The sequence below is a fragment of the Alligator sinensis genome, unplaced genomic scaffold (genome assembly GCF_000455745.1).
Source record: "Alligator sinensis unplaced genomic scaffold, ASM45574v1 scaffold409_1, whole genome shotgun sequence".
NCBI lineage: Eukaryota > Metazoa > Chordata > Crocodylia > Alligatoridae > Alligator > Alligator sinensis.
The window spans coordinates 1,814-15,615 of record NW_005842284.1 but is presented as its reverse complement, the minus strand read 5'-3'; the positions used below and the strand labels follow the sequence as shown (position 1 = coordinate 15,615).

Genomic DNA, 13,802 nt, shown 5'->3' with positions numbered 1-13,802 from the left:
TAACTGCTTTCTCCTAATTTCTAGTTTCTCTTTGTACTGTAATAATCACCAGGCTTTATCAATACAGGCATCCAGTGAATGAAAAGAACAACGTGGAACCTGATTGTGGAGCAATAGAAAACCCTTGCAGGTCTTTCACCTCTCTAATGAACTAGTTAGCCGCATGAGGTTCCTGCCTCAGCAGCCTGGGACCAGGAACTAGGGGGAATGCATCAAAGGGCATTAGGGGGAATATCACCTCTGCTGCCAGTTCTGATTCCTTTTGCCTGTAGATATAGCTACAGCTTGTATACGAGGGCAAGTGAAACAAAGCCCACCTTTGACTCACTGTCTTGTGCCATAACAGCCAGCTCCACCCTCCTTGTGCCTACGCTGCCCCTTCTCTGTGCTCTCTGAGCTGGGCTCTGAGCAGCTGCTTCTGAGAAGTGGTCTATACAGCAGCACTCGTCTAGTTGGTTCCCGACAGGCCCATCCTCACACCTCTAACAACCACATTTTACACCACAACAACCACTTAGCCAAGAGAAAAAGGTCATTATCCCTATGAACTAGGAAACTAGCAGAAAGTGGGTAATAGCCTACTGGGAGGGAGGACGGGGAAGAGAGGGCAAAAGGCAGGGGCAGGGGAACAGCAGCTCTGCAGCATCAAGGCTAACATGGCAGGACCCATCCATTCCACCAACGTCCCCGTTGGGGACTTTGTAGCTGCTGATTCCATGCCAAATCTCACAGGGTGGGTTCGTGTCCTGCAGAAGCAGGAGAGTGCAGAGCAGGGGCGGCAGCCCCTGGCAGGCAGGCTACAGCACAGCACAGGAAGCCATTTTTCTCAGCTTGCCAGGGCCTGGCTGGGCTCTGGGCTGCTGCTGCCAGCCACCGGGGCTTGCGCTGCTCCCAGCAGGAAGCAGGGAGGGTGTGAGCAGCCTGAGCTCCAAGGCTGGCAGCAGCTGCCCAGAGCCTGGACCGGCTGCAGGGGCATTAGCAGCCTCAGGGGAGAGGGGGAGCTGCATTGTGGGGGGTTAAGGCAAATTTTGGAGGGGGTTACAGCCCTGCAAGCCTGCACACACCCACACGCACATGGCCAGGCTGCAGGACAGTCCTCCCTGATGATGACCTGGGCCACCGCAGCCCGTCCTTGCCTGGGAGCCTGCTCATGGGCTTCAGCACACCTCACTAAGGCCCTGCGGTGAAAGTTGCCTTAGACCACCCCGCCCCCACCCCTACCCAGGTGCCGGGGGGGGGTCCAGGCTTGGAGCGGAGTGGGCAGCAGTGGCCTGGGCGGTGCTGGATGGGGGGATTGGGAGGGGGGTTACTAAGGTGAATTTTGATGTGGCCACAGGCTGCCCGCCCCCCGCCACCCCCAAACAAGCTGCATGCAGGCACGGGCTGGTGTTGCCCCGAGGCATGTGAGGCTACCACCAGTGCAGGGATGCTGCTGCTGCGGGAGGGGCCAGGGCTGCACTACCTCAGGGCTCTGCCTGCTGTCCACCCAAGGGTGCGCACAGCCGCCAGTGCCACAAAGCTCAGCTGGAGCTCACTGTGGAGGGGTGGCGGGGGGGGGGGGGGGCCCCCCCCCCCAAAGAGCTGGCTGCTGGGCGGGCTCCAGGCCAGGGCCTTGGTGGGGTGTGCTGCAGCCCATGAGCAGGCTCCCAGGGAAGCACAGGGGCTGCAGTGGCTCAGGGCATCTTCAGGTCCAACTGTCCTGCAGCCTGGCTGTGCAGGTGCCTGGTTCTGTCCACTGTCTGGTTTGGCTGTGTGAGAGTATCTGGTCCTGTGTGCGTGCACGTACAGCTCTTCATCTGATTCTGTGTGTGCACGCATGTGTTTGGTTCGGGGGGGGGGGGGGCGTGTGTGTGCACGCTCACGTGCACCTAGTGCTCTGTCTACATGTGTGTCCTCGCTGCCCTCTCCTTTTTTTCTGTCTCTCTCTCTCGCGCATCACAACAGGCTTAGCAATGGAGGAATACACACCACCAAAGGTAATATATGAAGTTTTATTTATTGTCACCAGGTTTAGAGTTTTTTTGAAAATATTTATTTACTGTAAAAAAAGCAGCAGCAGCATTTATGATTATTAACTATATTAATAGGCAGCGTGTCCTGCCATATACCCCCAGCTCTGGTTTTGTTTTTTCTGGCATGCCATGACTCCAGCACCTTACAAGGTAGGCGGTGTGTTTTTTTTCAACACTGGCCAAAAATGTTGCCTAACTCCCGTGTAGAGGGAGGGGCTGGCCCTGGCTGTGTACAAGTTTCCCTCGCTTTATGCTGTACATGCGTTCCTGGAAAATGGTGCATAACTCAAATTTGCATAAAGGGAGTGCACTGTACCCACAGAGACCCTCACCATTTGCGGGGGATATAGTCTCAAGATCCCCATGAATGGTGAAATCCACAACTAAGGCACTGCGTTCATGAACGCCATGCCCCCCCCTCCCAGCGGCTGGAGGGAGACCATGGCTGTGCAGCTGTGGCAGTGGTGGGAGCCTGGTAGCAGGAGCCTGCTGGCAGCAAGCACACAACTCCAGAGGAGCTCCTGTAAATATATAAAAGATGGGGGCTCATCATTTGCAAATGCTGAACCTGCGAATAGCGAGGGTTTCCGGTGCAACGTAACAAATAGGGATACATTCCAAGACATCAACTGTATTGACCCCCCAGACCCATTTCTACCACTTTTACAAGACAATTTTGGTACTCCCCGGGTGGTGGTGAATGTTACCATAATGGGATGGCAACTACAGAAACACGTGTCGCAGCTGACGTGCAAGGAGCACACAGGAGACTGTATTTTGGTGTGCGTCACTCCCACAATGCACCAGCGTGTGCAAAACAGCTGATTGTGGGCTTCTACCACACCGGTCGCGTAAGAGTGAATTTACCTTGCATGTAACAAATTTTGGGTATAAAAAGGGTCATTGTGTAAGAGTGAATTTGCACATACAGAACCCACATAAATCAAGGGAAAACCTGTGGCGTGCAAAGACTCGGGCCTGAGAAACAGCAGCAAGAGAGCAGAGATCCTAACAGGAGAGGGCAGAAGTTGGAGGATTATTGCCCTGGTGTCTTGTGATGGAGCTGTCTGACAGAGCCTTGAGGGTCTGAAGCACCTTCCTCCCCACCCACCCCACCCCCCCATCTTCCTTAGGACCCCTGCCAGGGGCCTGCATTTCTCTAACCCTCTCCCTGACATGGTCATCCCATGCACCTGGCAGTGATGATGCCAGGAATGGATCTGGGGGGGGGGCAGAATGTCCCCTGTGAGCACCAGAGCAGCTACATACCTGAGGACCTAGGCTAATCCCCATCAGCAGCGCAGGTGGCAGAAGTAAGTACCTGCAGCCCTATGCTTGGAGACATGAAAACAAGGTGGAGCACAGAGTAGCAGGAGGTGGCAGAAGGGGGCCAGAGTTGGGCAGGGTATAGGGAGGGGTTGTGGTCAAGTAGGGAGTGAAGACAGGGCTGCTGTTAAAAACCTTTTATTGAACAAACAGTGCAAGGGAGCTCAGTGTTAAAAAGTTCCAACAAAATGGAAAAAAAGCAAGTAGTAGAGTTCTGGATATGTACCATAGCAGCCACTTGCAGCAGCAGTGTGTGCAGGGGTGTGTTTCTGGTGGGAAGCAAGCAGCAGTGCAATGTGGGCTGTCTGGAGGGCTGATCAGACCAGTGTCACAGGATGCTTGGTGTCTACCCAAAACAGTGAACAGGTTTCCAAGTCATACTTGATTTTCCAGGTCTTTGAACCATTCCAGGCAGAGTTGAACTGATTTAACAGGTTTGTAAGGCCGTGCACATCTGGTTTAAACCATGTTTAACCATTCCAGGTGTTATCTGTGCCTGACCCATCATTCTGGCTGCTGTGGGGGTGAGGAGCACTATACCCTAGCGAAATAAGCACTGTGCTCACACGGAGGAAATCCTGTCTTTTGGCCTTTCTTCCAATGAGGTCTCTTCATTTTGCATTAAATAGTCACCAAATAAAACAAATATACTGGCAAGGGCCAGGACCACAGATGGGGATTTAAAAAACCTCGCTGACTGCCTGACAGCACACTGGCTGCAAGGCCACAGGTTAGGCACTTCCAGGCACTTCTCCAGCACCCCTGTCACATTATAGTCACTTGGAACAACTCATTGGCCCCACCCTTCTGTGGTCAAGGGAAAGATCTAAGCCATGTCAGGTCAAAGGCAATGGAGCAAGTTCCCGATTTCTATCTACTTTTGAAGTGGAAGTCTCCCACTAGTTATAGCCAGCACAAAGATAGGTAGAGTCTCTTTAAAATAAGAACGGAGCAACCAAAAAAGAAAGACACAATGAAGCCAGACTGTTGCTTTAAAACTTATTAAACAGTCCAAGCAAGCTACAGTTTATATGGCATTCAGATCACTGAGTCCTGCTTCTCCAAGTCACACCAGGCAGAAAATGTTTATAAACTCTTCTATTCCCCCTAACTGAGGAAAGATGTATTATGTTTTTATGCACCTAAGCAAGTGGCATAAAGACTGCATTAAAAGAGGATCTCCATAACTTTCTGTGATGGCTGTGGGGTAAAAAGCTCATCCCTGCACTGTTTCACATTACAGGGGCACAGACAGATGTAAGAACTGTATCAATGCCACACGATAATAGCATAAGCTGCTGTGATGCAACAATTATATCTTTATGATTCTGTGGTGATGCAAGTGTAGCAAAACCGCTGCAGCTTTAACCCTGCTTCCTTCAGGGTCAAATTTGGGCCAATTTAATTCACTTGCATCAATAAAGGATCATACAGATGTGAGAGCTGTACCAGCTGATGCACACTCCTGAACAGTACCTTTCCCTCCCCTTTTAAAGCAACTAGGCAGTATATTTGCCAATGCCCTCAGGGGGCATCTCTCAACCTTCCAGGGTGGTGACCTATTCTTCAATGATCAAAAATTTCCATGACTGCCTCGGTACAAGCATTACAGTTCAAACTGGTGTATCTCTGCCATCTGTGACTTCCACAATCTGAAAGGGGAAACCGTGTGAAGAGCACCAATGCAGAATTTCCTGTTTTACACTACAGGAAAATATTCAAAGCTTCACAACCCCTTTTACTGCCTGGAGTTGCCCCACCTGGGGATGAAAATCCCCCAAGTGAGAAACATTAAGAGATTTCACATCTGCTTAGTGAACTCTGAAAACCTTTCTTAAGACCCACGATTCAGAAGGAGCATTTTCATTATGCAGTTAAGAGATTTCTTTCTTCAAGGCAATACTTCCATGTACCCCCTAGAGGAGCACCATGCTTTTGTGCTAGAGATACCACTTTACAAATAAAAGTTTGCATGTCTGGGATGCAAATCTCCACTATTTTAGGGATGGGCAACCTCATGAGTTAGTGACTTAACCCTTCACTGTCCATGGGAAAGGCAGAAAAGCAGAACCTCTTGACTGCCTCCTATTTGAGCCACAAGGCAATTCTTTCCTCTCATGAGAAAGCGCTGCGGATTGCATCCACTCTTTTGGGAAACATTTACGGAAATGAATCGAGCTTTGTGCAGAGCAGATATTTCATTGTAGTCCCTATGTACACCCTGGTTTATTGCTTTCACTTGCATAGTATATTTGGGAGGCTCCATTGGTCATGATTCCATTGCTGCTTCTGAACTTTTGCTGCTACTGCTGGCAAGGGAGCTGCTAGCTGCAGAGCTGGCACTGGCAACTACGAGCCTCTCTCTGTTTCCAAACGCTTCATTCACTGCAACGTAAACGGGAGATTACATAAATGCCTCACGCAGAAAAGGGCAGGATTTTCTTTAACAAAAGACAGGAATCTAAAACTTAATTAAGCAGTCTTGAGAGCTTTCCCCCTCCCCCAGCCACAGGGTCCCAAGTCTTACATTACAAGACAAACTACATCTTTGCTAATTAATTACATTAAGAGGGAGGCATGCTTTTTCTTCCCGCACAGGACCGCTCGCTGCCATTTTGTAGTTATGCTGCATGTGGTCTGTGATTCCTCAAGATCATCTTCAGGTCAAGCAAAGTGGAGTGATACCAATTCGAAGTGCATGAATGCAATCTATTCATGCTTGATGATCTATTGACTTTTTGCAGACCAACACATTACATTTAGAATTTTGGTTTTAGTCCAATTTAAAATGTCATTTGCTTTCCAAAAGCAGCTAGAGACAATCCTCAAAATTGCTACTGTTGGCTTACATACTAAAACAATGCAACTGGCCACGTGTCAGGTCCCACTGCTACCCCCACCAAGTGGCAGTCAAGGATTTCATGTTAAAGGTGTGTGCTGCCAGACAAAACATGCCAATAACCACAAAGATCTTCCATGTGCCATGCAGAACAGCATTTAAAAGTGGCATCCATGCACATCAGACACAATGCCTGAAGCCAAAGGAGAATACATTAATTTCTGCCAAATACAGGAAGTTTCAATTCAAGACTCCAATTTAAAAAAAATCTTATAGTTGGGAAATAGAGCCTAGTATTGTAAGGGCAACATTGTATTTCAGAGCACAAGATCAAGGTACCCACTACACTGGGGCTACAATTCCACAGGGCCATAACTGGTCTATGTGCCTGGCATGCTGTGAGCAGCAGAACCAGGTGCTGGCCACACTTCATTTCACGCTCTCCCACCCTTATTTATTTGTTGTATTAACAAAAATTAGCGACTCAGCAGAGGGTGCGGGAAGGAGGGGAAAAGGAAGCACGAAGCTTCAATCAAGAACGTTACCTGCTGAGATGCTGCTGATATCCCACACTCGTAGCCCTTCTCTCTCCCCTCCGAAAGCAAAGACAAATGGCAGATCTGGACAAGAAGCTGCACAAAAGAGGATGCCCTACAGAGAAGAGAAACGTACGCTTTGTTGGTAGGTCAGGCCCCTGCTATGCACTACATTATGCAATTAACTTATCAATAGCAATAAAATTAGACTGGCCACACGTGCAAAGTGAGACCAGCCACAAGTGCAAAGTAATTATTACGTGATAAAAATGAATCTCTAGCTATAAAAAACAGCCAACTAGCTATGAAGTTAGTGCTTGAAAAAATGTAACAACTCTACAGCTGGCTTTTAATTTGAATGTGTAGCTGGGCCATCAGTATCATCTTAGACACCTCCTCTGACCAAGCAGAACAAACTTGAAAATCCTCTGAAATTTCCTTAAATGATTTTCTACAGAAAACTGAAACAGCAGGATGTGCTCATTAGAGAACTAAAACCATGAACCAGGCAGGGCATAGCCAAGAACTCCCTAGAGATCTGTATGCAACCCTGCCAATGCTCCGGTTCTGCTCCAAAACTCTGCAACCAAGGCACTGAAGCAAAACTTGCCCGTGATATGTCGTAATGTGTGGCCAGTGGTGATGCAAATGAACAGTACTCAGAGCAAGACCCTCAATTCAGAGTCATTTGTTGGGTTTTTTTAGGATATGAAGTGTTAATGAAAACAAAACAATGAAGCCTGGCTAATATCAGAAGTGAACCGTTAGACAAGGTTTATATATAACTCTCTTAGGATGTTACTTTACCATTTTCATATCCCTGGAATGGACCAGACTGGGTTTGTCTCCAAGTATATCCCAAATTTTCACGTATTTATCAGCAGATGATGTCACAAGGCACCCTTTGATCTGACTGCTTAACTGTAGCCCTGAAAGGTAAGATCAGGTCAGATTAATTCAAAAGCCTCAGAAAACTGGCATAGACCCATCTATACCGCATAACTTTTTACAGTGGAAGTCAAAAGAACGAACAACTCATGCTCTCCGCACACTTTATGCTGAAGTCAGTTCCAGTAAGAAGGCATAGGAACCTAATGGAAATCTTGTGACATTACCACCACCCAGTGGGAAGGGAATCCCAGGAGTGGGCCTATTTCTTTTCTGGCAGTAAGAGGTATCTTGCACAAAACAGTTATGGCCCAACTCCCTCAGTTCTGCTGCTAATGATATCCCCGACTGGCTTTCTTCTGTCATTTGCCAGACAGATTTCCTTCACTGTTCAAGACTACATGTCCATCACCGAGTCAACTCCAGAGCACATGTGCATTAAGAATCACTGATCCAGGCTGTGTTCCGGTGTTAATCTCGACTTGTCAGACTCTAGAGTTCACCCTCATTTTCCCCCACAAAACCACTTTACAGGAACTACCTTAACCAATGTGACCCAAACAAAAGGAACTGTTTTGACAGCCTTACAGTTTGTGCTAGTGAGAAAAGTGCACTGGTGTCAAAAATACACAGCCCTTGAGTTACTCATTTAACAAAAACAACATATTTAGATGACCAGCTACCACAATTACTACTCAAGATTCCTTCCTAAATGAGAAACCACAGCTTCTCTCAAATTCCTATCTATGTAGCCAATTATATGACAATTTTCTGACTGGATACTAACTTTTTTTTTTTTAAACGGAAAACAAAAAGACACACAACTTACCTGATATTTCTTCATTATGGGCCTTCAAAGTAAAAACTGGCTTATCAGCACGAGCATCTAAACAGTACACAAAGCCATCTTCCGTGCTAGCCTAGGGAAAACATGATTATCATGTAAAAAGGTAATACCACATGACTTCACCTGAAGCAAACAAGGTTTGGCACCTAAATCTAAAACCCATGCAATTTAGGATGTCTACATTTCCTATACACAGGATAAGTTAGGCCAGGCAGAGTTCTGTGCTATCACACCTGGACTGCTCCCAGTATCCAAGCTTGCCTGGGTATCTCTACACTACACTGCAAGCTGCAGTGCAGACACTATCAGGATACTGCACAACACATTTCTTAAATAATATCTGGAAGCAGCTTGCACTTAGGTAGCTGGCCTAGCTGAATTGCTGGGTGACTCAGACAGCAAATAATAAGATCCAGAGCTTTTTGTATCTCACCTGCCAGCTCAAATGCATACAAGTCCATTGTAACCGAAAGCTGTTGCCATCTAATGGCTGCTTAGTGGTCTATGCAAAATGAGTTGGTGGTTTTATAGGAGAGGCATCCACCTCACAAACCCAACAGACTTGATGTTAACAGGCACGTTTATTGGCACAGAAGCAAGAACTGAATACAACTGGAGACTAAAACTGTGTGTTTATTACATACTTTTAATGTTAAATGTGTATTTATTTAATATTTAATTGTTAACATTGTGTCATTGTGTCATTGTTCCATCAAAATGTCAAATTTACAGATATTTTTGACAAGCTCAACCACCTAGGAAGACAGTAACCTCTAGGGATTAAATATTAACATAAAACTACATTTTAACTGCACCTGACCTTTGAAACAAAGATCCCAAGTGTGCTGTGGATTGGGGAACACCATTTAGAAGTAGCAAAAGAAAGAGGCTGTAGCAAAACCTAGGAAGAGGGCTGTGCTAGAACTCAAAAGTTCTCGCTCCACCTCCTTGAAGGCTGCAAGGCAGGGCAGGGGAATCAGTTCAGGCAGAACAGGAAAGATCTTATCTCATCTTATGTTTTATGGCTACAGTTAAGCAGTCAAAGCACCAGGAGCTCTCATCTACCAGCAGGAGGCAAGGTGATCCTCACTCTGAGACGCCATGGAGAGCTGAGGACTGAAGAACAACTGTGGCAGTGGATGGAGTGGAGACGGGGCAGGGCACATGATTTTAGAAGGACTGAAGTATGAAGTGATGCAGGATGTTGAGCTGTATTATGGGAGGAGAAGTTGAGGGCCGCTGCACTGTCCAGGGGTTTTAACCACTCTGACGACAAACACAGCTGAACAAAGTGGACCTAGGAAGGACCCCACCCCAGTGTCTCTGCATTCAATCGAATGAGCAGTTTTGCTAGCACACTGGGCAAGTGTTTACTGTCAGACAAGTGTGGGACAACTCCTTGGAAGAGGGACTGCAAACACAGCACACAGTCTGAGCTGGAGGGAGTGCTCACTTCCAGCTCTATCACGCTACAAAAAGCAATTCTGACAAATAGCCTCAGTGACATCCCTGGATTAAGTTAAATGTAACACAATGTTCAGCATAGGAAACTGCATCACCATCACTGGGCACTAAGACACTGTGACTCTGAAAGAAGCCCAGGGTGAAACAATCACTGTAGACAAATTTGCTAGTGCTGTAGCTGCACCAGCATGAAAGAAGGTACCAAACTCCTGATTAAGGGTCAACTGACAACTATGTACAGTATATTTAAGACAGTGGTTCTTGACTCAAGGCACTTCTCAGAAAATGCCAGGTCTTAGCTTTCACATCTCTTTGCCTACAGAAACATGAGGGCAATTCTAATGCTGGAAAGAACTCAGAAAGACCACAACAGGTCATAATACTTTTGACACTCTGGATTCCTATTTGAACTCTTTGGGTTTTCTCTTTGAATTACCTGTAGGATTTTGCACACCTAACAGTGTCAATACCACATGGCACCCTGCAGCACCTTTAAAGGATCTCATGGCACCCTGGTTGAGCATCACTGACATAAGGTGTGGAATGCTGGGTGCCTGACTTTCCATTAATCCATTTAGTCAGATCGTGGACAGTCCATAGCAGTAGCTGAATACATGAACACAAGCATTCATTAATAGGTAAAGCGCAACGGTAGGAAATGGTGGAGGAATACACACACACACACACGGTTATACTCACTAAGAAATTGCAGGGTGAAAAGTGATTCCATGTTACTCTCTCAACCTGCCCGCTAAACCGCCAGATTCGATGGCTATCCTGTGGACTTCTGCAGTCGTACAAAACAGCAGATCTAGAGGAAAATCACACCAGAACACTTTGTGAAGCTTGCTTTATCATTCTTACCTACCAATGTTTTCACTCTGGTTTAAAATATAGTCATTCATGAATTATAATGGAAGCAACTTCAACAGACAGGAAATATTTAGATTTTATCATTCATTTTTGAAAAAGCAAATCAGATGAGGCCAAGATTGATACATGTGTGTTCAAAGTGTTTGTCTTGGGTTCCGGGAGCAATTCTGCCATTTGTTTTAATATGTTCACTATGCAATATACTTACCCCATAGGAAGCTACACACAATGCCTTAAAATACATGCCTTAAAATACAAACGTAACTAATTTCCTTTTGCAATAAAGAAACCAAATGAATGGAGGACACACACCAGTGTATATTCAAATTGGCTTTAAGTAAGGAATTAAGCATTAGAAGTGGAAATTTTGCTCTCAGAAGAAGCAAGAGCAGAAGGGAGTTAGTGGCTCTTGGGGGGATGCTGAAAATTCTAGTGCTCAGCCTGATGGGGTAGCAGCTCTTCAAGTGACAACAAGCGTGAAAAGCTGTTTACTGTTAATGAAAGAAAAATGCTGTTGCTTTAGAAACCTCTTCAACTCCATTAACACCAAAACTGGCCTACAACTGAAAGCAAAGAACATTGATCTGAATCCCTCACCTCTATCAACAATATCACAGAAGCACAATTCGAGCTACAGTGTAGCTCTCAAAAGGATGCTTCAACACTTTTCATGTCTCAGATATCCCACCCCACCCCCCCAAAAAATCCCTTTCAATTAAGTCTGGGTCCCAGCATACTTTGCAGAAGGCCACAATGGGAGCTCACAGCATTGCACAAGTGGTTGGAAGCAGAGAGAGAGAGAGAGACTGAGAACTGAAATGCAAAACTCATCCAACAAGCCATCTGAAACATTTGTCAGAGAACCAAAATAAAGCAAAAGAAAATATGCAATTAACTCTTGAAATAACTTTATAATGTATTAACACAGAAGCAAAGCCTTAAAAAACCAGAACAGAAATGGGACTGCAAATTGCAGTTGGAGAGTGAAATTAAGATGGCTATCACCATGAAAAAAAAAAAAAGGAGAACAGGAAGGACAGCCATGCAACTGCAATTGTTAGGAACAAAGCAAGCCAAAAGAATAGCCAAAGAAACCAGAAGTGTAAAAACAAGCAAACAGCATGACAGATTTTAATCAGACTCCATTACTTCCTGCATGTTGACTGTACATCAAAACTGGGACCTCTATATTCCTCTCTGAACATTTTCTATACCTGTGTGCATCTCTCTCTCAAAAGAAAATCTATGTTCAAATATGTTAAGGCAGCAAAGTCAAGCTCCCTAAGGCTAAGAAATATCAAGGAACATTCTCAGAATGTTTGGACCCTTAAAAAAAAAAAAAATCAGTCCATGACAGGAAATGGTATGGAAGAGCTCAGCCCAGATGACTGAAGTTTGACAAAAGTTATAAACTAAGGAAGACACAGAAGTATCAAGCAATTTTAATAACAGCTGGTGTCACCAGCCCTGCCTATATACAATGCGTGAAAAAACAAACATTTCCCCACTTACTTATCATAAGATCCAGAAATAAGGGTCTGTGTTTCAAATGGATGAAACTGCAAAGTCTGGACCTAAGAAGACAGCAAGAAGACTTTAACACCGATGCAGACTTCTCCAGTACATCTATACAATTGATACTGACAGGCTAACTGACAGCACTAATCCACACAACTCCCATTACACTTTTTGGTACCTCAGGAGCTTGTTGTAAAAACAAAATGCATGTTAAGAAATACTGACAAAGCATTTTTAAATTTTAGGTTCCTCCTAACTAGCATCAAGATGACTTCAGCAGAGGCAAAGCCAGTATGAATGCTTTCTAGAAAGCATGTCACATCCTCTTCACGTTAAGGATATTCAAAAATATTTGAAAGATAAAAAGGTATCTGCTTCCAGTATAACAAAAAAAGATGAATGAGTTATTTTAATATATATTTTCCTGTTACAAGAGAATTTTGCCAAAGGCAGGGACTGTGTTGACAGGCAGATGTTTGAGATTTAACAAGCTTTCACATTTTACTTACAAAGAGGTCTATACATCTCTGAGCTTTTGTTGGGAAGGGCAGCATAAGACAGACCAAAATAAGGCAGCCAGCCCACCATGATACCCAAGGGTTATTTAATAAAACTAACTTATGGTAGGTGAGTGCATGTTTCAGCTCTCACTTTCCCTTACAGGAGAGGCTCACAATCTGACCTAATCCGAGGATCTATTTTACCGTTGCTTACTGCAACACTTTTACATTTCCACTTTTTAAGACTGTCATGATGATTTTATGTAGCTATGAAAGGTTTGCTGACAGCTTGAAAACATCTACTAGTTATTCCCTCCAATTCTCGAAAGGATACGACAAGCAAGCCTTTTGACAAAGCCCATAGAGCTTTATACCTATAAAAGCAACTCATTCATAAAACTGAGTTTTTGTACATTTGGTTGCAAGCAAAGCAGCTTTGTAACATTAGAGCTCAATATTACCAATGTAATAAGATTTCAGCTTGTTTTCCCCCCACATTTTACAGCATAGGAAATACACCAATATACACATACCTTGTCTGTGTGCAATGCCAGGTTTGCCACTGGTTTACCCAGGGACATATCCCACAGAATGACAGTGCTGTCAGCAGATGCACTTGCCAAAACGTTTCTGGTAATAAATCAAAGGGAAAAACTTCAGGTTGCTTACGCATGCCTCAGGCCATAAAGACATATAGAGCCTGATTCTGGTTTCAAATGAGTCCTAGTCTAGAGTCTACAGCCTTCTTAGTATCTATTATTTAAGTTATATATACCCGTACAAAAAAGCTATTATTTGACTGACGTGTAGTGTACCGCAGATACAGTTTCATCTGTATTTTTTCCACATTCAGAAAAATATCCTGCAGTGGGTGATACAATTCTAATACTATAAAGCAAGGAAGTTTAAGAGCTAATTACTTTTCACACATTTTTAAAGGCAATATTTTCAAATATAGGCCAAACAATATAGATTTGTCTATCACTCATGCAGCAAACC

At 44.9% G+C, this 13,802-nt stretch overlaps 1 protein-coding gene across 1 annotated transcript; it reads right to left on the bottom strand.

The window, feature by feature from the left end:
• Positions 1-3,171: 3,171 nt before the first annotated feature.
• On the bottom strand, positions 3,172-13,433 carry LOC102381408 (periodic tryptophan protein 1 homolog; the record flags this gene model as incomplete). Its single annotated transcript, XM_006028026.3, has 7 exons — positions 3,172-5,723; positions 6,723-6,828; positions 7,521-7,642; positions 8,431-8,521; positions 10,612-10,723; positions 12,298-12,359; positions 13,337-13,433. Coding segments are annotated over 7 exons (706 nt in total), but the record flags the coding sequence as incomplete, so codon positions are not given.
• Between the last annotated feature and the right edge of the window lie 369 nt (positions 13,434-13,802).